At 56.3% G+C, this 25,050-nt stretch overlaps 1 protein-coding gene across 5 annotated transcripts in view; it reads right to left on the reverse strand.

Annotated features, from left to right (window-relative positions):
- The window catches only part of DLG3 (discs large MAGUK scaffold protein 3), an 80,870-nt gene that overhangs the window by 36,932 nt on the left and 18,888 nt on the right, over positions 1–25,050 (reverse strand). For 4 of the 5 annotated variants that reach the window (XR_012653962.1, XR_012653961.1, XM_075054024.1 and 1 more), the window contains exon 5: positions 4,170–4,223. The exons of the other annotated variant lie outside the window; for it this stretch is intronic. Coding sequence is in view for 2 of the 4 variants with exons in the window: in XM_075054024.1 (XP_074910125.1) it covers positions 4,170–4,223 (54 nt within the window). In the remaining 2 variants the exon portion in view is untranslated. The remainder of the gene's footprint in view (positions 1–4,169; positions 4,224–25,050) is intronic. 5 annotated transcript variants of the gene reach the window in all.

Below are 25,050 nucleotides of genomic sequence, written 5' to 3' on the forward strand. Positions count from 1 at the left end.
GGGGTTCCTCAAACTCAACCCAAATAGCCCACCAGACTGCAAGAGGAACTAACCTACAGGAAGGATAATACTGCCTGCAGCCACTTTTGGAGGAGGATCTAGGACATATCTTGTGGTTAGGACGCGATGGGGACAGGCACTGGGACTTGGTGGTGGAGCAGCCGTGTACTGACATAATGAAAAGAGTGAAGGCTGGAGAGTCAGCCCTCGGCGGTGCCAGCCGGACCAGGGGGAGGAGGGCGCCTGGCAATGCCCCACACCTGCCCCAGCAAGGGGAAAGGAGAGCAGCCCCTGCTGGGGCAGCGGGTGTGATGGGCACCTCCCCGCTGGCACAGGCACGGGTAGTGCTGGCAAGGGAGAGCTGTCTCTGCCTGCACATGGCAGGGGGCCCGGAGAAAATAGGTCAAGAGCTCCCTCCCTTCACCTCCCTGCATCCACGCTGTCTTGACGCAGCACCAAGAGCTAACAACTCGCTTCCAGCTAACCCCTGGCCTCAACCCCCTTGCATGAGTTGCCCACGGTGTTGGCCCTGTGCTCAGAGTAAATAAATGCCATATTTCTGGCCAGCCTTTTGCCAGAGGGTCACAGAGATGAGTCTGCTGAGCTTGGGCAGAGGGAAGGGGTTTGAAGCCTGACAGCCCCAGCACACAGCTGGGAGGGCTCCGCAGCCACGCCATCTGTGGGAACTGGCAGTGGGACATTCCACCACCAGCGCTTGGGACCAAAGTGGCAGTTTAGTTTTGATTTTTTCTGGTTCTTTTCAGGCTTAAAAGCAAGTTTTGCCCTGCTCAAAGGCACTGGACCATGGTGGCCATCTCTGCTGCACTCCACCAGTGACCGTGGCTGGGGCCCCTGGCAGCAGAGTCAGCGCTGCACAAGGAGGTTGCCTCTGTGCTCACTGGTGGCAGAGCCCGGAGCTCCCATGGTGCTTACTGACCAGGATCAGGGCTGGGAAGCACTTGCCTTCCTCAGACCTGGCTTCTAGAGGCTGAGGAGGTGGTGGCACCTCACTGCCAGGCAGTGGGGCACCAAAGGAAGGCTCCAAGGACCCAGGCTATGAAATCTTCCACTCCTCAAGGACTTCGGAGTGACCCACCCTGCTCACTTTGTGACTGCCTGGCAGTAGTCGCCTGTGCCTTGGACAGCAAGAAGTTGTTTCAGCTTCAGAGACACAGCTCTGAAACGCAGAGACCCCATCTGCCATGGGAACTGTGCTTTGGATGCTCCATCTCCCTGCTATGGACCTGCTGGGCAAAATACACCAAGGGGTGAAACTGTGAGCAACAACCTGGAGCTGGCATGGGTGATCCCCCCTGGCTCCTGTCCTTACCTTTCAAGGGATGCTTTTACTACAGCAGGAATTTTATAAGGATTTATTTGGGGTTTTACACCCTGGGGGTGCTGGGCTCTGCACAAGCTGCAGGCAGCAGAGCTGAGCCCTGGCCCTGGTGGTGAGCGGGACCCGGTGCTGCAGCTCGTACTTTACAGTGCTGCTGGTGCCACATGCTCTTGGGGATGGAGGTGGGTGGACAGAGAGATTGAAATGTGGAGCAGACTTCTTGATAAACAGCCGGGGCCAAATTCAGCCCAGCAGCTAGTCCAATGCAATCAATGGAGCTAGAACAGGAAGGAACTAGACTACATCCATCTGTTTATCATTAAGGAAAGCATTGAATAGTTAAGTAATTAAAGACTGGAAGATGTGACTTTAACCCTTCCAAATACATACTGTACCAACAGGCTTCAGCTTTCAGGTTTGTAAAAAACCATGCTTCCAGATTTGCCATTTTGGTGTGCTCTTCTGCAGCAAGCCCTGGTGTGGCTCCTTTGCTGATCTGGGAAACAGCCAAATGGGAGGTTTTGGGGTGTTTTCCCTGGAGTGTGAGGAGCCCAGCGCCCCAGAGAAGGAAAGGACGAAGCAGGGCTCGTTTCTGTGCTGGTATGATATGAAGTAGAAGGCAAGAGGGTTTCCAGACTGGAGGCTGAGAGGAACCAAAGTCAGGTGTCTCCCCTGCCCTGGGCACAGGCCCCTCTGGGCACCCCGCTGGTGGCACATGCCTGGGCATGGGGCTGGTGGTCCTTGCTCCACCCAGCAGACAATAGCCACAACCTGCACCTTCCTTTTGACCGCCACAGGGCATTCCCCCCCCTGCATGTGCTGCTGGGCTTGGTTGGATGGATAGACTGCCATCCCCAGGGTGATGCTGGTGGCTGGCAGGGGTACAAAGCACCCCACAAAACCCAGCCAAACCCACCCCAGGGGCTGCAGGAAGGGATCTCCCACCCAGCACAGCAAGAAGGAGCTGCAGCCAAGGCACAGGGAGAAGGGGCAGATGGGGATGTGGAGCTAATGAGGTGGAAGGAAAGGGGCGGGAGGGATATGGAGTTAATGAGATGGGGTAGGGGGAGGCAGCCAGGAGGGCAGGAAAGTGTCATGCACTGTAATGGGAGGAGGCGGCCGCTGGCCCCATGGGTGGGCTCCCTGCTGCTGGCTTCTGCAGGGCTTGGGAGCCTGCCTGGGGTAACAGAGCCTGTCCTTGGCCCTTGGGCTCACCTCTCACTGCCCTTGGGCACACAGGCAGGGAGGAGTGACAGGCACGGCTGGAGCCTGGCAAAGGATGTGGCGCTGGTGGCTGCAATGGTGAGCAGGCAATGTTCCTCCAAGGGAGGGAGGGTACAAAACAGATGTGAAAGCAGACTTTCTATCCAGGAATACCTCCCTGCCCTGCCCACAGCACACCCCTCACTTGCCTCAGTCCAACTTTGCGGTGTGTCCTTCCCTTCCAGGAGACATCGCCCTTTTTCCAGTTCCCTGTAGAACGGCACCAGGCGGGTGAGTGCAGAGAGCAGGCTGCAACATGGCACTGCCTTGCAGCTGTGGTGCCCAGCACACTGCGAGAAGCCTCCAACCCCACAAACACCCTGCCATGCCATGCATTTGGAGAAGGAAACCTTTGGGGACAGCAACTGTCTTCTGCCACGTTCATACAAGGCTGCTGGACCCAGGACCACCACACAGAGAGGCACCACCTCCTTCCTCCCCAGTGCCAGGTGGCTTTGGTTCAGCACCCAAGGCATCATTAAACCATACAGCCAAGGTGGCAGAGGTCTCAGCTGGTCTTCCCTTCCTTTTCATAGCTCTGCTCAACCAGCCCAGCACAGCTCTGATGCACACTGACCCCACCACAGGCTGTGGGCTGAGATCTAAGGAAGGTTCAACCACCAGAAGTCACCTGCAGCCCTCCACCACGACTCCAAAGACAAACCAACCCCACCTCTGAGTCCTGGTGCCGCTTCATTAATATGTAAGGCAGCTGAAATTTGCTGCATCAGAAGAAAACCAGGTGCAAAGCACCCAGCCCTGGCAAGCTGTCAACTGAGCTCCCTTTGGGGGAAAAAAAGGGGAGCACCCCACAAGCACAGAGCCAGTGCTGCAGAAATCAACGCTGGCCACCCTGCTCAGTCCATCCCCCCCAGCAGGAATGATTTGCAAATGTTCTGGGAAAGGATGCAGCAGCGCGCAAACCCTCTCTGCAACAAACCAAGGAGGATTAGCTTTATACTACACCAAGAGTGCCAAATGCACTGTGGCTGCAAACACTCACGGTTACCAAGCACTGCTCAGCTGCTGGCAGCCTTCACTGGGAGAGGAGCAGCATCTGATGGGTCCTGCTGCCCTGAGGACCAGCAGGTGCAATGCCAGCAAGGGCCTGGAGAGCCCGGCCTCCCTCCTGAGGGGCCAGGGCTGCCAAAGGGGGCTGAGGCAGCGCAGGAAGGTAAAGGGATGCCCCAGCAGAGCCTCACAGCCACTCTGCATGGGACACTGAGGAAATGGCTGTGTTGGTAATGCTGAACACAGACAGCCCAGCTCCCCCTGCTCCTCTGATGCCTGCTTACCCCACAGTGTGACCCTCTGAGTGCCTCCTGCCTTGTACCCTTCCTGTGCTGGAGTCCCCAGCATCACTTGCTGCTAGCCTTGGCTCTGCTCGGCATCACCCAGCCCCAGTGAGGTTTGGGGGCGAGATGTGCTGTGGGGACATGGCACAGGAATCAGGCTCCTCTGCCACCTCACCAGGGCCTTCTTGGGCTGGAGGAGCCTCTCCTGCACTGCCAGGCAGGGAAAATGCACCACTTGTTCAAAGGAAGCAAAACAAAACCAGGAGACTTACAGAGAGCCCTTGTTCCAGCGAGTCTGTGTTCACGATAATGGGAGCAGGGTTGGCCTGTGAGGAGACAAAAGTGGGATGTCACCAAGTTAAGCAATGAACCCAGCCCTTCGTGGTGCACTGTCTCTCCCCTGGCTATGCCACCACAGGCCCTCCGGGCCAGGCAGAAGAGAGTAATTCAGGAAGGGCTCTGCTTTTGTCCCTCCTCCAGGTGCACAACAGCCCTAGGACAGGAGCAGGGCCACAGCATGGCTCTTGGCATTGGTCCCCTCCTCAGGCCTGGTGTGTCCCAAACACCCCATGGCCTCAGCTACTGGGAAGGAGACAGGGAAGGCGGAAACTCTCCCAGCCTCGGGCCAGAATTCCACCAGCACCAAAATTTACTTGCAATTCGCATTACTGAGGGGTTAGGAAATAGAAGGAGGGATATATTGCCAGCAGGCCAGCCCTGAGGCCTTCAGGCACATTCCAGTAGCTGCTGCCGCCCCTCCTGAGCATGGGGCCACCACGCCCCGGGGGAGGCGGCAGCGTTTGACCCCTCATCCTCATTACCTCTGGGGTAAACCCTCTGCTCGGCAGCCTCAGCTCATCCCCCGCGCCACCACAAGCATCCCCCCTCTCTCGCAGGGCCCCCCATAAACCTCTCTCCGGGTGCCCCTCTTCCTGGACTGCCCTCTGCCCATTACCTCGTTGCACACGGTAGGAGGGACACACGCGCAGCGGGCAAGCGCAGGCAGGACGAGGCCGGGACGAGGCCCTAAAGGGAGGGGGGCTCTCCCGGGAGAAGCTGCAGCGCCGGTGGCCGAAGGGCCGGGGGCGGCCGGGGGCTCCGACCGCCGCCCGCGGGGTCCCGCCGCGCCGGAGCTGTCCAGCGCCGCAACCTCCTGAAGGCGCGGTGCCCCGCGGAGCGCGCAGCGCAGCCCCTGCCCCCGGGAGCAACCCCTGCGGGCGCGGCTGCTGCGGCAAGGCACACGGGGAAGGCGTTTGTCTCTGAGCGGGAGCGTGAGGGAGAAGCGGCAAAGAGCGAGAAATTTCAGATTAATTACAAGGCCGACGTTCCTCGCCCGCACGTGGCAGCGAGTGGCGCAGAAGTGGAAGGTCAGGGGCGAGTCGGGATTTGCATCATCGTTCCAAGGCTCGTGTGGAGAACAACAGCCAGAGCGAGGTAGGGAAACGCTAAGAGACACGAACTACAAGGGGAGGTGAACAGGTGAACGCTCCGCCTTAGGGCATCAGAAACATCAGTCAGGGTCAGGAGCAAGCAAGTCAAGGTGTGGGCTGGTGCAGCAATTAACAGGAACCACTGTCTGTCCAGTAACGTGGGTGGCTGGATTGCACAGCCCAATGGCCTCTGTGAGGCTGTGATATCTTCACAGGAGCAGGCTACCTCCTCATTGCCCTCCTCTGGGTTTATATGCCCCCGACAGAAACCAACCTCCTCTCATAACCCAGCATGGCAGTCCCCACCACCTCCTGTTTCAGTTGATCGTATTTCTCGACTTTCCACTCTCCTCATTTTGTAGGTGGGAGAGTTAGGGGTCAACTGGATTGCGGTTTAAATCTTGCCCTGAAATGTTCTGCTCTCCTATGGATGGAGCAGGAGGTAGTTAATTTGATTTATTCAGCTGCTTTCTGATCTTTCCTGCAGCTGTAACTATTGGTTACAAAACCATAGTTTTTATGGCAATTAATTTTCTAGCTCAGGCAAATATGACCACTTCCAAGCACTCCTGCCAAACCCTTCCCCCACACATAAGAGAATCGCAATTTTCAGGTCCAGTGTCTTGGGATCTCCATAGCCCAGAAGCAATGTTAAGCTGGGAATATCCCCTCTCTGGCAGTACACAGTCCTTGTATTTAATCCAGATAATTTGTGAGATAGCATATATTAAACCTGGCACTGGCTTTTATTAGTCCCCAGTGCAATTCTAGGAAGGGATTCCACATTTCAAGGCAAAAAAGAAGCACTTCTACTGCCAGCAATTAACAAACGATGGATGTTTGAACCTTGATGTGCCAGAGGCCAGCTGTTATTAGATGAGTTTCCAGGAAGGATGCAGAAGAGGCAGCCTAAGTGAATGTAGCCCATCACGTGCCCCATGATTTATCACATGAATTCAACCCCACAAATGATGCTTTGGATCCCACCCAGGGAGAAGTGCTGTGTATGATAATGTTATAGAGGCTTTTGCAGGTCCAGCCTGAGTCCTCCACTGAGCCCCACTGCAGTCTCTTTGTTGAATTACTAATAGCCCACAAATCACACATCACATTGCCTCGCTCACACAGTGGTGAGGCCTAAGGACATATTTTGTCTAGCCTGCTCACTGTGCACTGAGCATCCTTCACAGCCATTCCACACTAGTGATTTTTACATCTCAAAATACTGCTAGGAGCACAATTTCCCACTCAGGCTCCAGATGGGACCCAAGAGATGCCGAATGTGAGTGGCTGCTTAAAACAAAGTCACACGTGGTCAGGAGGAATTCAGACCAGGAAATCCCCGCTTGCCTCCTGTGGCCAGCTATTCCAGCTACTACAAGAAATGTGTTTGGACATTAGCTCCGACTTCTACTTGCAAACATTCCAACATTTGCATCTTGCCTGTTCTACTGCAGAGTCACACAAGATCTAAGACTCAGAAATAAGCAGAGGGCCTGAAAATGAAAAGCCTCTGCTTCCCTCTGTCAGGCAGGTACATGTACCAAGCCCTCTGCTAGCCAAGGGAGAAGAGAGAACTTCATCATTTTTTGCTGGGCAGCAGGAGCGTGCTGGTGAATTAACCATGCCCTCAATTCTATAGGGAACAGTAAGTAATTTATGCCCTAAGGAGCAGGGGGTTGCTGCATGCATGGAGGAGAAGGAACAGGGCTGTGCATTCAGGTCACATTCAATGGAGGCTGTCAGATCTCTTCCATCTAAGCCGCTTCATCACACTATTGTTATTTACCAAGCCCTGTTTGTGCTTGAGGGGTTTACAAATGGAAAGAGAAGAGGTCCAAGCCCTACGGTGCTCATCCTATGGCAGCAGGACCACCAAAGCCCAGCAGAGCTGGAGGTGTCCTGAACTCTCTCCATCAGGCAGAGGCGCAAGGGGCTGCACAGATCCTTGGGCTCAGCGGCTGGAGGCTGCAGGGAAGGTAGGACTCAAGGAGGACCTTGGGGAGTGAGGGGGGTTGCTGCACACATGCAGAGATTGATCTAGGCACAAAGCCAGCGAGGCAGAGGACAGCTGTTGGGAAAATCTGGGCAGCAACAGGAGTCAAAGGAAATAGCGGTGAAGGGGGATGAGGTTTGAACGTCAGGATTCAAGAGCTCTCTGGTCTCACAGGGGCTGAGAGAAGCAGAGCCTCGCATTCCCCTGTGTTGAGGCACCAGTGCTCAAGCACTACACGACGGTCCCAGTGGCAGCCACAGCCCAGGTGCTAAAGGAGAGGGCAGCAACCTGCCCCATGCAGTCCCCAGTGAGGGCCTGGCTCCCTGCAGAGGCCTGAGGAGAGCCTAGAGCCTGTCTGGGGGCAACTGCCTCCGGGGCTAAAGCCAGAAGGAGGCTGCGGGTCTGCACACAGGGCAGGAGGGACGTCTCCTCCCCAACAGCCCGCAGCCTCCCCCGGCCTGGAGCAATTCCCCTGCAGCATGTGCAGGGAGCAGCAAAACAGCCAGCAGCACTCAGACACACCTCAGGTGTAGGATGCGGCCTTTCAGAAACACCTTTAGATATCACCTCTGGGCAGTCATCTGAGAGGGACCGCCACAGTTTGGGCTGTATTTCTAGTGGGTGACTGGCCTCAGCAGCCCAGGGGCACTAACACAGTCACCTGGGGTCAGCCAAGCCCCAGACATCTATAGGTATCACCCTTCACCTCCATTTCTGTTGTCATCTGCTGGGCCAAAGGTAGGAATTGCAAAACATGACGATTTTCCAAAACTTCCAACCAAAAGAAAAGCTGCAATTAAATGCAAACAGAGGAGGTTCGTTAGCTTGCTTCCGAGGGTCTAGCCTTGCCCTGTGGCATTTCCCCAAGGACTGCTCTCAAGGCTGGCACAGGGGAGCTGAGTGGGGAGACTGAACTGAAAGTTCAAGATATTCTCTCCAGAGCCGAATTCCTGAAGCTTTGCAACAGCTCCACATCCTCCACAGAGTCAGCATGGGGGCCAGCCCACAGAGGTCAGGACTTAGGTACCTCCTCCAGACAGAATAAATGCGCTGCAGACATCCCAGGCCAATGGCAACAGGATTGAGCCCACATATAAACCCATTTGCATCTTAACTAGCAACAGGACTCAAACAGGAGCCTCCAGACCTGACAAATACCAGGCCTAACACACAGAACTGGTCTCCGCAGGAGGCCAGTGTGCCCTACGTGTCATGGAGTGAGGGATGCACAGCACAGGGTGACTATTTGTGACTCTGGACTAGCGCATGAGAAGCAAAGTACTAACTTAACTCCATTGTTTCTGCAACTTTCCCAGATTGGATCAGAGTGAAAAGTCAATTTGCCTTTTAATAACCTTTGCTTTGTACCATCCGAGATATAATAGTAACACTCAAAAGGAAATGGCTCTGGAAATAAGTGAAATTTAGTCTTTACATCCTTTTAAAAGCTCTCAGGGCCAGAGGCCAAGCAGGGAGATGCCCAACAGAAGCATCTAAACAGGGTGGACACAGTGGGCTGCTTGTAGCCTGGCTCCATCTGCTTTGATATTATTTTTTTTTAAAGAGTATTAAACTGTGGAGAAAGCTGTGCATTTACAGCTATGAAAGCAGCTGCTCTGTGGCAGGATCCCACAGTGCTGGGCGCTAGCTGTGAACATGCAGGTACCAGCTCAGGGACGCCAAGGAGTGGTGCAATGCTGCTGTGGCAGCGGTGTCGGCTGCAGGATGCCTGGGCACCAACAGGGTCCCACTGACGGGGCAGGGAGTGGGTTTGCACCAAGCCAGTGATTTAATTTCACAGGAGTGAGCCCAGGTCCTGCCAGTGTAGCACACATGGCAAGCCTGTGCTCACCGCCACTCACCCTGATAATCACCGACACTCTCATCTGCTTCACACCAGACTTCCCTGCCCTTCGCACAGACACTGGTTTTCCCAGCGCCGGGGCTGCCTCCTGCACCAACGCAGATCCCAACAAATAGCTGCCAAAAACATCACCTCCCAAAGCAGCTCAGATGACACAGCTCCTCCACAGCAACCTGTGGGCAGTTTTGAGGTCAAGGCAGGACAGAAACCTGCTCCTGAGGCTCCCTGCACCGAAGGCAAGGGAGGGGATGAGCCCCAACTCTGCCCCTGCCAGAGGGCTGGTGCATGGAGTAGAGAGGTGCTGGCAGTGTCCCTCCAGGCTGCTCTGAGCCCCCACTCCTGATGCCTGCACACCTACAGACCCCTTCAGCTTTCACCTGGCCATGTGCAGGGAAGCCACCTCACAGACTTCCCATTAAGAAATTATGCACGGCACATCCCTTCCCAGATTGAAGCCTGGCTCCCAGCTGGCCCACAAGATGTAGGGCTTTTCCTACAGCTTAATACCAAATCCATGCTTTGGCCTTCCTATCCCTTCCCTTCTCAAGGGGAGAGGTACCACACTGCTGCCAGAGGCTGGTCCCCTTCTCGCAGCTCCCTGCGCTCACCTCTTTTTGCCTTCACAGGCTCTTTACACGGTGGCCAGAGCGGAAGATACTTGGGAACATCAGAGGGCTGCAGAGTCCCAAGGGAGAGCTGCATTCCTCAGGGCTCCCACAGGCTGGGATGGGGAAAGGGAGCAAAAGAAAACTGAGGCTGGAAACTTCTGGAAGCTGAAGAATTTCATGGCCAGAGATGAGTCTCCCTTCCCTTTAACTGGCTGGACAAAGTAACTCTCTTTGCATGTTTTCTTAGCCACTGCAAGAGTGACCTGGTGGCTGACACTGTTTGGGCAGGGGGAGGCACACACCACCCAACAGCGTGCCTGCATGAAGGGGAGCGACAGGCTGAGCCTGACCCCATGCCTTCCTTTTGCACACCTCAAAACATGGCATAAACAACATAGGAAATGCTGCCAGGGCGGACTATGGAGCTTGCAGGTGCCCAGACACCCCGTGTCGGTCCTGACTAGCCAGGCAGGGCTACTGCCCGTGCCCCTGTGCTTGGCACCCAGCCAATGTGGTGGCCCGTGGGCCAAAGCAGCCCTCCTCTCCAGGCTGCCTCTGGGAGACATCAGAACTGGGCCCTTTTGGTGGTGTGAGCAGGCTCTGGGGCCACGGCGGCAGAGCCCCTGCCCCTCAGCTGTGCCTCGGCACTGGCTCAAAGCACCACAGCCATCCGGAAACAGGGAACGCAGGATTTGAAAGGTCCCTGGTCACAAGGATCTTTGGCAAAGCTGCTGAAGTGCCCAAAGTGTAATGTGAACACAAGCAGCTACTGAGGGTTTAATCTTTGTTTTGGTGCCTTTTTTTTTTTAAAGAGTAAGCTTAAATAGGGACTGGAAAAAGCCTTCACTCAGTGGAGAAGGAAGAAAGCTTCCCCAAACAGAAGCTCTGTGGAGTCTAAGTTTCCATTTAGAAACCATTAAGGCCAGTGTGTTCATACTTGAAAGTTAGACATCCTGTTCCAGGCTCAGCCCACTAAAATAAGTGACCCAATTTGCAGAGGTGCTGGGCTCCGGTAGCTTCCCTCTGACCTGGTGGTACCAAATAAAATTGACTCAATTCCTTTTTTCACAGGAAGAGTTATTATCATCTGAAAGACGCACACGCTTTTTTTCCCCCCTCTCAGACAAATATATATGTACAGAGAAAAAAAAGAGTGAATAATGGACAGTGTTAAAATAAAGATTTCTTTGGTCCCTGGGATTCAAATATCCTATTTTCTTCTATTCAGTAAGTTCCAGTGCACACCAAGTTACAAAGTGTTAAGAAACATGTTTCTGTGGGACAAAAGCAAACCAAGATCCATCAACAGAGCCTCATACTAAATTCCAGTTAATGCAAAGGTGACAAGAGGGTATTTAGGGCCTGGTCGAGGGAGCCCGGAAGCACAACGTGTCCCCAAAAATAATTACACCCTCTGAGCAGTCCTTCAGCAAGACCCATCCAAGTGAGCTTCTGCAGACTGAACTGTGAACTTCATTTCAAATTCACGTATTCTGAACTTGTTAAACACTGTATTAAAAGTTTTCATCCCCAAGTTGCCGATATATGTCCATAGCATATTGTTGGATTTGCAATGAGGGCCCTTGAGGGATCCCTGTACCATCCCATCTTTGCATGTGTTAAAACCAGCTGTGAGCATTAGCACAGCCCATTGCACCTGCAGCACTGGCATGACCTTACAGCAAGCATTAAGCCCATTCCCAAATCACAGCTGCAATGCCGAGCCAGAGACGCACCGTCCCTCCTGCCAGTGTGTGGGGATTGGGATGGCAGGCAGAGCCCCCATGCCCCAACCACACCAAGCTCCTCATGCCCCAGTGCAGACTGGTGCTGGACCTGCTCTCTCCCAGGACCCAGAGACCACGGTCTCCTCGGAGAGCATCCTGCATGGGCCTGTGCACCGCAGGCACCCGGCACATAGCCATGGCTGTGGCTGATTACGGCCTGATTAGTCTTAATGACTTCCTCTCTCTAAATGAGCATTCACAGCTAAAGAAGGAGTGGAAGATCCTCTGCTCCCATCACTGCATACAAAGCGTCGAGGGGCTTACCTGAACGAGGCAACCCTCCAGGGACAATGACAGCTTCTCCTTTGCTTCCACCTCCCACCCACCTCTACATCCAGGGTACCCAGACAGGACCTCTGGTACGGCCATCCCCTGGGTTTCCTTCTCATGCAATGTCCCATGGGACCCTCCTACCTCGAGCACACCCTGAGGACGGCTGGCAGATCCCCACCGAATCCCCAGTACTGGTCAGGACAGGTCCCAGCCATGTGACACCCAAAATCATGGGGGAAGAGCCAGGTGGAAAGTGCAGCCATGGGGGCACTGAGAGCATCCCTCCAGCAGGGGCGAGGGCAAGTGCTGCTGTGGTGGAGGCTGAAGGTCTTCCTGCCACCCCCAGGTTCTTCAGGAGGAGCCAACTCCTGCACATGGCTACATCCCTGCTGAAACCTGCCCATGCTTGGCCCTGGCTGCCTCACCAACGCGCTCTCCTCCTTCGGCAATGTGGCAGGGCCACGTCGTCCCATTTTTGGTGGGTACTTTCCTCTTCTTACACACGTTGCATTGATGGGGTCTCTCCCACCTATGTGGCTTCACACGCTGCCTTTACAGCAGGGGCTACTTCTCTACTACGGCCAGTTTGGACATGAGCTACAGTGCCTCTCCATGTACTGCTCCTGGGGTCCCTCCAGCAGCTCAACACCCCAAAACCAGCAGCAGGGTGCAGTTCTAGGGCTGCAGTCTGCGCATCTGGGCTGGCTGGCAGGCAGCAGTTGGTAATCCGGCTGGAGAGGAGCTAAGCTCAGTCCTTCAACTCCCCTCTCTAATTCCAATGTTATCCCTTACCATATTAATGGGATGTGTTGGAAGGGTCAGCAAGCACAAGCGCACAGCCCCTGTCTGAGGAATTCACATGCTCAAGGGAAGGGGGAAAAGTCTTACAGGTGAATAAAGAAACCAAGGAGACAAACGTCCTCAGCTGTCCACTCCTAAATGAACTTGAAATGTTTTGGGAAGGAGCACTAACAACATCTGACCCTCCTCAGCCTGGTCCAGGGGATGGGTGACAGCAGGACATGGGATGCCTCAGGGTGGGCAAGGGGAACTGGCTCACCCAGCATCTGGGTGTTAAGGCATAAGTTTCCCCAGGAGATGCACAGGGAGGAGAAATGACTTTATAAAGCATTAACTGGGCCCTGGTTCCAGCTGGCAGTAGGAAACGAAGGTCAAGACCATCAGAAACATCAGCTACCTCCCAGGTCTGTGGGGCAAGGGGCCGAGGGCAGGTGTGAGGCTGGGTTTGGGGGAAGGAGAGCAGCTCAGCGCCTGGTTATAGCAACTCAACTGGGTGATGACGGCAGGATCACCAGACAGAGATGCCCAAGAAACAAGCTGAGAGGTGAAATCAGATGGAGGGAGATATATTAGGAACAGACACGCAGATTTACACATCGTGAGTGAGGAGGTGACAAACAGGTCTGTGGGATGGGAATCAAACTCTCACAACGAGGGCGTGGAGTGCGATGAGGAATGGTGGAGAGGGAAGACCCTCCCGGGACTCCGGCTGGCAGAGGGACATGCTGGAAGAGATGCTGGAGGTGGAGGGAAGGCAGAGGGGCCACCAGTGACCGGAGAGCAGGGACCAAGCAGATCTGGGACAGACAAGCACTGCGTTCAGCGACAGAGCCAGACACAAAGGGCAAGTTTCACTACAGTTGTATCTACATTTAGGTTGCCAGAAATACCTTTCACAGATTGGCTGTCTTTAATTAAAAGGATGTCTCCTGTGCTCCTGGCACGATACAGAGCTCGCCCTGCCATGCGGGGCTCTGCGTGGATGCTCTGCGTGGGGGGGTTTCCCATGGGGTGGCTTCTCTCTGCCCATGCCCTCCTGCGCCCTGCCAGCACTAGGCAGGTCAGGCAGCGGTGCTTCCCCTAAATGCCCCTCCACAGCACAGGCACAGAGGAAAGGAGGAAAACTTCACCCCCTTCCTGTTTTGGCTTCTCCCCTTCCCTCCAAACACAGAGAACACCTTCCTCCTCTCTCCTCCTCCACCTTTCAGTGCAAAGATTTAGCTAATTTCTTCTATGAATAGCACAGGAGTAGCCATAGCAACATCACCCTGCCAACCTCACCACCTCCACTGCCTCCGTGTCCCCGGCACCCTGTTCCTCTCACCCTCCCTCGCACCTCCCCAGGGAACATCTGGGGCTTCAGCCATTTCCCACGAAGCAACCCGCGTTTGGCTTCCCACCTGCCCCATTGGCTTTCTCCCTCCTTCCTTCCAGCCATGCCTGCCTGTCACTCAGAAACACAGCCCGGACCCACCACGGCCTCCCCAAGCTCTTTCCTCCTCCCCCCTGCCCCTCCATGCCCCAAGAGTCAGGACCCCCAAATCCAGCAGCATCCAAAGGCTCGGCAAAGGCTGGTGCTTCCACCAAGACATGCTGCCCTGTGTCCACCTACTCCAGGTAATTCCCTAGTGCACGGGAGGAACTATAACAAGCAATGTTTGTGCATGGAAAAACACCACCTTCAGTGAAATACTCACTGCTGAAGACAGGCAGGGAGGACCTGTCCCCTTCTTCCACCTGCTTGGCCATGAAATGCTTCTCCTGGGGGGGGCCGCACAAGCCCAGCATGCTCTGGGCACTTGCAGGTGGTCAGGGACTCATTGTGATGCTGGTCTAACCCCCCTCTGCATCCTCCTGACTCCCCAAGAGGGAGAAAGGGGGCACAGGAAGGGGGGACAGCAGGACAACACATTTCTGGCCAAGCAGAACCAGCCAACGTGGGGCAGCCCCAGGGGTGAAGGGCACTTCTGAACCACATGCCTGGGAACTGCACTGCCCCGGGCCTCTTCCCCAGCCACCCCAAACGCACATGAAAACACTGGTGAGGCCCTTGGGACCCTCATGGGGGGCCCCACTCTGGCCACCATGCTCAGCACCAGGGACCTCGGGGTGAACTAAGCCACAAGGCTAGACCTTCCCTGCGGGAGGGAAAGGTGCTGGCTGCTGCTGGATCCTCAGCGCAGGGAGCAGCGCTGGAGAAGGGACTCAGGCACGGCCGGGAAGCTCAGCACTCCTCTCCTGAGAGCCCGTGGGCGTCACTGTGCAGGGGAGAGGAGGGGGTTGAGCGCTCTGCTCCTCTAGTGCTGCGCATCAGGGATGCTTCCCTGGATCGTGCTGCCATTCCTCCCCCAAAGCCGGGAGTCCTCCTCTCACCCCAGTCTGGCAGGGGAGGACTCAAGTCCTCCACCAGCAAGCAATGGGGGATGAGGAGAGCGCAGGGCCAGCCGGAGGGACGGTGATGGGAACAATGAAGGACAGAAGTGACAACAAGTGCAGGGAACGGGCACTAACGAACAGGGAACATGGATAGATAAGGGAGAAGAAATGGAAGAAATCTCAAAGGGGAGAAGAAAAGCAAAGCAAAAAGAAATGAGAAACCCAGAGCTCAGAGATTTCCTCCCTCCCTATGGTCTGGATTAGGGGTTCTCAGTTACTGGCATTGCCTGAGCAAGCTAATTTGTGTCCTAGAGAAGGGGATAGGGAAGAGAAGAGAATTGACAGGGCACCGGAGCTGGGAGGAGGTACAGGTTGATGTTGGGACCATGCCATGTGTTGGGCAGCACATGTGGGCATGTCTCACATGCCACGGAGCTGCACACAGGGTCTGTAAGTACATGTGATGTCAGAGAACATACACCACCATATACAGCTGTAAGCACATTTCCGATGTCAGAGCATCCACACATGGCAGCCACACCAGCACATGCAGGTGGTGCACGCTCTCCTCTGCTTGTGTGAAGAAGCAAGGGGAGTAAAAAGGCTTAAATGAGAGGTGGTGAAGCTCCTCAAGAGGTGAACAGATCCCTGCTTTCCCGGGGAAGCCTCCTGGCCTGCACACCCCTTCCCACCTCTGCTGCTGGAAGTGCTTCCAGGGACAGGGAGCTCATTTAAAGGGGCAGCCCTGAAAAATGGCAGCCCTGCCTCTAGCCGAGGCTCTCGAGGACGCAGAGGCTGCCTCCTCAGCTCCTGCGAAGGAGACTAGCTTCACACCCACAGCATCCAGCCAAATCTACTCAAAGTCCACCATCTCCCAGCCTCCCAGAGCCAAACCCATCTGCCTGGGCACAAGCCATGCCCAGCTGTTTCCATTATACCACCTTTTGTCCCTCTGCCCACCACCGGGCTGGGAAGAACATGGATTCCTGACGGTTCAGGCACTTTGCACCCTTGGATCAGAAGGGGAGCATTGCTGAGGTATTTGATGCAAAGCTTTACTCATTGCATACGTTTGCTACACACCACGGAGCAATCCTGCCTGCTCTGATACAGGCAGTGCACATACCACACATGTCATATTCTACATGTGGACCCTGTTATGCTCACGTAGCCTCACACACTGGCATCCTCTGTTGCTTGCAATGCCGCGAGAAGCTTTTGATTCCCCCCCCCCATCTTCAGAAAGGCTAAGGCTGAGCAGAGGCTTCCAATGTGGACTTTCAGAGCAGCCCAAGCCCTGGGGCTTCATGGCAGCACCACAAAGACACAATGATTTCTCTTCCACCATTGTAAAAACGTAAAAGGCTCCCCTGCCCAGCCTGCCACGGCAGCAATGCAGCTGGCATCGCTTCCTTCCCAGCCTGCTTGCAATCATCTTATCAGGAACCCTGGGCTGGACCTTTCATGCAAGTAGGAGTGGAAAGGAGGGAGCAGACATGCTTCAATTCCCTGCTCCTACCCAGCTCCCCGAGCTTGCTGCTCTGAATGCAGGGAAGGAAAGAGATAGCAGAGGAAAGATGGGAGAATGCTTGCCAGGAATCAGCAGGCGAGAGAGAGCCGAGGCTGATTTTGATGCAAAGAGTGGCGGAGAAAGAGACAGAAAGCAGGACCAGGCTAATAGCAAGGTGGCTGGGTTTTTGGGTCCTTTCTGTAAACATCATCTGAGCATATCAGCTTTGAATCTAATTATTTCAACCAGAGCTACAGACTGAGACAGTAATGAAGAAAAAACGGGAAGGGAAGAAGAGGGTTGTGTTTTCCGAGGGGAAAGGAGGAGAGAATTCCCATTGATTCCCATGTGTCTGCCTGCTACAGTGCCTTGAAATAATAATTAGAAGGATCAATAAGAAATCATGTGAGGTTTGGAGATAATGAATGAAAGAGGCAGAAGAAGCAAATTGAAATGCCTTTCTCTAAAGCAGGGTAAATTGTTTTTCAGGCAGGGTCTAGCCTCCATTTTAATGCTTTGCAAACAGATCCAACCATTTTCTAAGCTGGCTTGTGGGTTCAAAACAAGACTGGTCTCTCCATTCAGGGGAGAAAGAGAGAGACAGCCTGAGAATGGGTCCTGGAGGAGAACACTAACAAAATGAATGTGTGTGGGAAGAAATGGAAGCAGTGAAATGGGGCAGAATGCACACAGCATGCCAGTGACCAGAGCAGGGTTACGTAATAATTTGGGGGAGCAGGGACATAGCAGCAGAGCAAGGAAACCACAACTCAAGGGAGAGTGGGTGCCAGTTGGGGAACGCTGGCAAGTGGCACCGCGAGCCCACGAGGCTGCCCGGCAGGCAGCGTGCCCCACGCCTGCTGAACACAGTATGATGGGATGCCCTCAACACTGCTGGGGCTTCAGGCAACGGCATCGTAAGTGGCGAGGACCTTGGGTGGGGTGTCTGAAAAACATCATGCCTGACACCCGCCTTGTGTCGAGCGAGACCCAGCTGGCCCCGGGGAGGCTGCTCCGCTGCAGAGCTCCTGCCCTGGGCAAGACCACGGCACCCAGCCCGAGCGACGGCGATGCCAACCCGAGCGACGCCGGCAGCCAGCCCGAGCGACGATGATGGCCAACCGCAACGACGCTGGCGTCCAGCCCCAGCAACGCCAGCGTCCACCCCGGCCGCCCCTGCTGCCCCAGGGGTGACGCTGCACCCTGCCACGACCCCGCCGCTCTCCCTGGGTTACCCCCCGTCAGCCACCAGCCCCGTCCCACCCCATCCCGCACCGGGGAGCCGCTGCCCGGGGCTGGCCCGTACCTGCTCGTACCAGTCGCGGCTCGAACACGTGCACTCGGGCCACCAGCCCGGGCCGCTCCCGTTCACCTTGGGCGCGCTCTTCCCCGGCGGCGGCGGCTTCAACGCGGCGGGGTCGCGGGCGGGGGGCCCCAGCTTGGCCTTGCCGCGGGCAGCGGGCGCGGCCCCCCCGGGCGCGGGCAGGGTCTGCGAGCCGTAGCCGCCGTAGCCGTACTGCTCGTGCTGCCACTCGCCGTAGGAGGGGGGCTCCATGCGCCGCAGGGCCGCCATCCGCGTCACCTCGTAGCACTCGGGGCACTTGCAGCAGTGGTGGTGCTTGTGCATCGCTGCCCTCACACCATAGAGCCGGCAGGGAGGGAGGGAGGGAGGGAGGGAGGCGGCGCGGAGGGAGGGAGGGATGCTCGGGGGGCGGCAGCAGCCCCCGCCCCGCGCAAGGCGCGCCTGCCGCCTCCTCGCCCGCTCGGCGCCCCCGGCCCCGCGGGCGGGAGCGGGAGGAGGAGGAGGAGGAAGGGGCGGCGGCGGCGGCGGCGGGGGGGGGGGTTACAGCGCGGTAGTCTCCGCGGGGGTGCACCACGGCATCGCCCGCAGGGCCGCTCAGTCCCGCGGCCGCTCCCGGCGCGGGGCACGGGCTCGGCTCGGCTCGGCTCCGCTGCACGGGGCGGCTCAGCCCGGTCCGGCGCGGCTCGGCTCGGGAACGCGGAGCGCGGCACCTGCGGCGGCGCGAAGCATCCCCCGCCCCCGCCGCCCCGCCTGCGGCCAATCCGCGCCGGCGGAACCTCCGCGCCCCGCCCCGCCCCGGCGAGGAGCGCGGGGGCGGGGGGCACCGCTCGGCGAGCGCCGCGGCCGCGCTCACCCCCGCCGGCCGGGGCAGTTCCCGGGCGGGCGGTCCACAACGCGCCTGCCAGCAGCGGGCCCCGAGGAGTGCCCGCGCTGTCGCCGCCGCTCCCCGGCAGCCCGCGCTGGCGGCATCCAGAAGGAGCAGAAATCCTCCGCTCGGCAGCCTCACGCATCACCTGCGGCTCCCGCACCCCGTCCCCATGCCCAGACGCACCAGGCGGCTCTTGAGCAGCTCCGTTCCTCTAGCCCCTGCGCGGCGGTGGGCAGCCCTGCCGGCTTCGTGGTTGACACCGAGAGGGGTTCACTTCGCACCAGCTGAGGTCCACGCTGGAGTGTGAAATCATTTTTCCGGACCTGAACCGCGGTCACTAGCCCGGCAGCAGCATCTCTGCTGCATCCCCACGTCAGCTCTCACCCTGCTTTGCTAGAGATGTTGCCACACGCTCCAGCACGCTAGCACCCTGGGAATGCTGCCGTTGCCCAGTGAGCCACGGGTGCATTGGGGGTGTAGAAACACCAAGGGCCTTTGCTGGGCCTTCCACCTACTGCCATCAGGGGATGGTAAAAGCAGAGCTGAAATGCCTGCTGGTGCAGCAGGGCAAGGGCGCTGCTCCCAGTGCAGCTCAGGCAGCCCCTCACCTCTTGCACTGAAGTGCCAGACTGGAAGAAGTTCAGAAGAGAGTCACCCAGACAAATTGAAGGGTAGAAAGAAAAACCGTTACAAAAACCCACATCTGACCAGTTAGAACCTGAAACCGGCCTCCTAATGTTTAAGGGTTGTAATAAACACCAGGGTGGGTGAAGAATTATTTGAAGAAATGGTATATAAATATGTAGAAGAGCAACGAAAGGGGCACAATAGGGCTGCCGCAGGATATGGGTAAAGTAATGAGACAGAAGCGGGAGGGGGCCACAAGCTGAGCCACAAGATGAGGTGGTTCAACACCCCAATTCAAGCTGCAAGATCTGCAGGGTCCTACTGGCCTCATGCAGCCTGCGCAATATGGCTCTGCTCACAAGCAGGGCTCTGGGAGCAAGAAGCGCATGACGGCCGGTCAGACAAATGCCCCTGTCCACTCACTCCTTGTTTCTTTAGCTCTTTAAATCACAATACAAAATTACTTCTACACTTGACCACCACAGGCAGAGGTGCTCCTGCAGTGTTTGCTCCAAAGTGGTCAAATCAAACAGTTCCTTCTGGGTGAAGGGGCTGGGGGGGGGGGGGCAGAAGACACCCCGTAATTGGGATCCACATTGTCCCCAAGCCCCGTGGTCCCCACTACAGGCTGCAGAGCCTGTCCTCTCCAGCACTGCCTGCGCTTCATTGCCTCTGGGCCACTCAGGTTTCCTCTGTCGCAGGATGGATGCTACGATCATGTGCTGCTCTGTGCTTAATGCTATGCAGAGGTGTTGTGGCTGAGATACATTACACTGAAATCTCCCCAGCTGCAAGCTTAGGACAGTCATAACGTTCCCAGACGAGCAAGTCTAGAAATCCTGTCCCCACCATACTGGCCTCAAGCAGCTGAGGAGAGCAGTGCTGCTGAGCCCTTGGAAACAGCTTCACAGGTCAGCCTCACCCTGCTGCTCTCAGGGGCTCTTGCTGACGAACAGTCAGTTATGGGACCTGGCTGCACTGTGGCACTGACCCAAAGACCCAGAAGTGCAGCAAGATGAAGCCGACGGCTGCATATAAGAAAGGGCTTCTACCCTGCAGAGCTCAGTGCCACTGGACACTGCAGACCCCAGGAGCTCACAAGGCAAGGCAGGATTGGATGCCTCCATGCAAAGCAAGCTTGTTCAGAGTTATTTTAATCAATGAAAAACTGTGCTTGTGTGCATGGAAGGAAAGCATGCAGTGTTGGCATTAACAGAGAACTTTACACTTCAGGCTTTAAGACATTAGGATCGTCTCCACATCTTCTACTGCTCCTTGTGCCATCTCCCAGAGCACACCGTGCTGGCCCAGCAATAGGATGCTGGGCTGAGAAGTGCTGTGCTCCGGGAGATGCTGTACCTCCTCAACAGCCAGGGTGGACCAGGGGTCTGGGGGATATCACCCGTGCAGAGAAGGCATCTTGCAGCAATGAGAGCAGAGGTGGGAATGAGGGGAGGGACTGGGGCAGGAATGAAGCTGAGGTAGGGGATTTCTGCACCAAAGCAGAGCGATAAGCCTTGTACAAACACGCAGGTGGCCAGTGTCTCCTGCATGAGAGCAAACGGACATTAACTCCATCTTGGCTACCCACCATCTCCCACACTGTGGCACCTCTGAGATCTGAGTCACTTCATCAACGAGAAGTGCCCAGAACTTGTAACATAACCATAACTAATTACTGCTCCAGCCCAGCTGCAAACTTCCCACCCCAGGATCGCACAGTTTGGCTGCAGGGACCATGCAGTGTGCAGAGCTGCACTGACCACCCAGTGAGGCCCCCTCCACCACCATGAGCCTCCTCCAAAGCCATCTTTGGGCCAAGAATGGGCGGGAGACCAGTGTCTGGATGAGGCTGACTTGGGTGGGAGGAGAGCACATGCGGAGCTTGTAATTCCAACTGCTCACATGTGCCTGGCTCCCTTTTCCCTCTCCTCCTTCCACTCAGTCCTGTGGTGGGGACAGGCAGGGACACGGGGATTCACTTAGGGGGGAAGTGCAAAAGCAAAGGACAAGACCTGTTCAGGAAAAACACTTTAATGAGCTGAGTGAAAAATTAAGAAAAGCATTTGATTTCCACACTGCCCTCCCCACCCCCAGTGGCAGACGGGAGTGTGTCCTCCACAAGGAAGGTCTCTGGTCCTCTCCCTGCTTGGTCACTGGCAGCCCCACAGATGGGCAGCCATGCATGCAATGGGCAGCCACGGATGCAATGGACATCCCCACATGGGAGACACCCTTGCTGCCAGCCCTGGTGTGCCAGCATTGCTGCCTCCACCGCACCCTGCCTGCCAGCTTGCAAACTCAGGGACAGCTCCACGATCTAAAACCTGCTGCTGCTTCCCCCAGCTCCCTTAGCTGTTAGTGCCTCATCGCCACCTGCAAATGGAGGTGCCTTGAGCCTCAGCTGCTGCAGCTCTGATGGAGCCCTTCCCTACCCACTTGCAGCTCCCCACTTGAAAACCCACATGTCCTGTTTTAGCTGCCACAAGAGTTGTTTAATTCCTACTCATTTGTAGTGAACTGCATGTGCTGCCTGCTAGCCCCAATTAAAAGGGGAAAAAAAAAAATCCCTGGTTGCTGCTGCCTGCTTGCAATGGTCCCTAATGCTGCGTAGGGCTTGGGACACATTATCAAGCTCAAGAGGAGGCCAGGGGCATCTGCATCCTGCACTCCTCCAGCTTGCTTCAGTGAGTAGCAGCATTTTGGCTACTGGGAGTGGCATTGCCAGAGCCCAAACAGTGTGGACACCTGCATGGGGGTGCCCAGACCTGGGTCTGGCCGGGCAGGCACAGTGCCCAGTGCCTTCAGGCAGCTGTGGGCATCTTGCCCCAGTGATGTGGGCACTGAGCAGGGCTAAAGGAGCTGGGAGCTGATTTCCAGGCAGATGCCTTCATGGAGGGAAGCGATTCAAGGAAACCAAGAGCTCTCTCATCCTCTACCCTCTTCCTACCAGAAGCCTGCCCATCTTATTTAAATTCAGCTTTGGCAGCTGCTCTTTTTACAGGTGCTAATTTCAGTAAAGTGTTAAGAAACCTCTGGAGATGGAGCTATTTACATGGCACGAAGATAGCAGGGAGCTAGGTTTTATTTGGTGTTGCTGGCATTTCAGCCCCTGTTGTCGCTTCCTTCCTTTCACATGAAGTCCCGCGGGAAGAGGAAGGCAAGCGTGAGGGACCAGGAGCTGGGGGTTTGGTGCACCTACAGCCTTTCTAGGAGCAGAAGATGGGGCAGGCTGAAGGCAGCCAACTCCTTGCAGAGACAACAGTCACATGATCACTGTCACGCTGCTCCTTGACTTCAGCCCAAGCAGGAGCTGGGTCCTGCTGGGCGAATCGAAGCCACGTGTTAGCTCTGAGCCCGGGTGCAGATGGGGAAGGTGTCATCTTTGTAATGCTGGGGGAGGAGGTAGGGGACAGTCTTGCATGGGGGAGGTGCTTTTCTTGACCACAACCACCTGCAAAAAGCCACCCAATGTCCAAAGCCCAGGGGAGGCAGCAGGGTCTGCAGCCACCCAGCTGAGAACAGGGGGCAGGGAGCACCAGGAGGTAAATGTGTGTGGGGGAGCAGGCCATGGGGAGATGGGCAGAAAAGAGAGGAACCAACTCAACTCAGCTCAGTCTGTCAGTCAGTTCCTTAGCACTACCACAGACCCCCATCCAGCAGGGATTTCCAATTTGCTGTGTCTGGGGCTTGTCAAATGAAACTTGAACAGGCGCTCTGCAGAGCTGGCTGCACAGCTAGTGGGCAAACGGGGCCGGCGGTTCCTGTGAGCGTTGGAGGGTTTGCACAGTCATGGGTGAGTGGGAAGGGGCAGGATAACGAACATCTCATGCTGAGACTGTTCCTCCCTGCCACCAGCAGCGATTCACGCCAGGAAATGTGCAGCTGGGATAATAATAACCAGGCATACCAAGGGACCGATAGCTATAGCTCTCAGCGCTCTCGGGGCAGTTGCCAAAGAAATTATTCTCCTCCCCAGCAAAACCATTTTCATTCTATTAATGATCCCTGATACGTTGCCCAGTGCCACTACGCAGTTCCCATATCCTCACTTGTGGAGGCAACAGCATGAGGGTCTTCAATAAACACCATTGGCTGCTTTCTGCAATTGAAATTACGGCCAACTAAATGTCTTCCATGGCTGCGCTGCTGGGGGAGAGGAGTGATGGAGACCTGTGGCAGGTCCCTGCAGCACAGCCCAGGCTCCCTTCCTGTAAAGGAGAGCCTGGAGGCTCTATTTAATAGCAAACAACTGCAGCAGGCTTTATGGATTTCCTGACAGCCTCACAACGCCCACAGCCACTCTCCCCATCACCCAGCAGAGAGGCTCCTGCCTTGTGCTGGAGCACTTGAAGCATGGGCTGGCCCTGGGCTGCCTTCCCATGGCACCTCCCTGGGCGCAAGAGGGGAGCCTTGCTGCTGTGTGGGCATGGCAATTACAGCACTAACATATCTTGCAGTCTGTGGGTGCTCCGTCCTTGTGTGTGCCTCATTTCCTTTAGAACAAAGCACATTTCTAGCCTGATGGGAGAGAGAAGGTTTGAAAACGTGGCCAGGGCACAACTTCACCACTCCAAGGCAGAGTCAGAGCAAGGTATATTGGAAGTCTCACATTTTTAAGAGAATTGGTTGATATTTTTTTAGTCCTGTACCTTGATCTCCTGCCAGTTGTGACTAGTGTGACCCCACCAGTCATCCTGTTTCCCTGCATCTTTCACTAGTCCCAAGCTGTCCCTGGGTGTGCTTACACACTCAGACTTAGCAGCAGCCGAACACACCCCACTTGTGCTGTACAAGGCTGTTGGGGGTCTTGTGGCTGGCCCTGCCTAAGCCGATGTGACCTTGTGGCCACAAAGCCCCATGAGTCAGCTCTCGGGGCCTCCCCACCAGGAGCCATCCCTGCAGGAACCAGTCCCATCCTCAGAGTGGGTCAAGATGTAGCTCTGGAAGTGCTGCAAGAGCTCAGCACTGCTCTGTTCAGATCTGGGGCTGCCCTGGGCAGCACAGACCTGCCCGGAGGGACTTTTCCCCACATCCAGGGGAAAGGGATGCCCTTTCCTCTACTATTCCCACCCTGCATGGGGGATGAGAAGGGGAGCTCTGTGGGCCCATACTTTCTCTCTTTTGCTTGGCCAGCCCTGCTCTGATCTGCCCCTTCCAGATGGAGCAAAGCCCATTCAGCAGCTCCCGCTGTCCCCAGCCAGCAGCTCGCAGAGGTACTGGTGCCTTGTCCAGGCTGTGCTGCCCCAGGACACGCTTTCCAGCGTGGGAACCTGCCCAGCCTCGGGGATAAAAATGAATGCTGGTGTCCCTGGGAGCCCCGGGCACCCGCGGTGGACCGGAGATGGTCGGCCGGCTGGCTCTGGCCCTCCCTGCCGCCACTGCCCTGGCCCCTTTAAGGCAGAAAGTACGGCTCAGAAATTTCTGAATGGTTGGCCCCGCCCCCGGCCCGCCTGCCGGCCGCTCGGCCAATCAGCGCCCGTACCGCAGGGCCTCAGCCGGCTCACGGGCCGCTCTTAAAGGCGCGCTGTCGACAGCCGCCCGTCTCCTGCACGCCAGGGTATGACTCGACCGTTTCGGAAGCCCTGAAGTGACCTTCAAACCGGGTCCCAGCCGTGGGGTGAGGAGGTGTTCCCGAGGCACAGGCGCAGGCACACCCGTACACATGTGTTCCTCAGAGCGATATACCAGCAACACAAGCCCTGGGGAC

Source organism: Buteo buteo, chromosome 22, assembly GCF_964188355.1.
Source record: "Buteo buteo chromosome 22, bButBut1.hap1.1, whole genome shotgun sequence".
Taxonomy (NCBI): domain Eukaryota; kingdom Metazoa; phylum Chordata; class Aves; order Accipitriformes; family Accipitridae; genus Buteo; species Buteo buteo.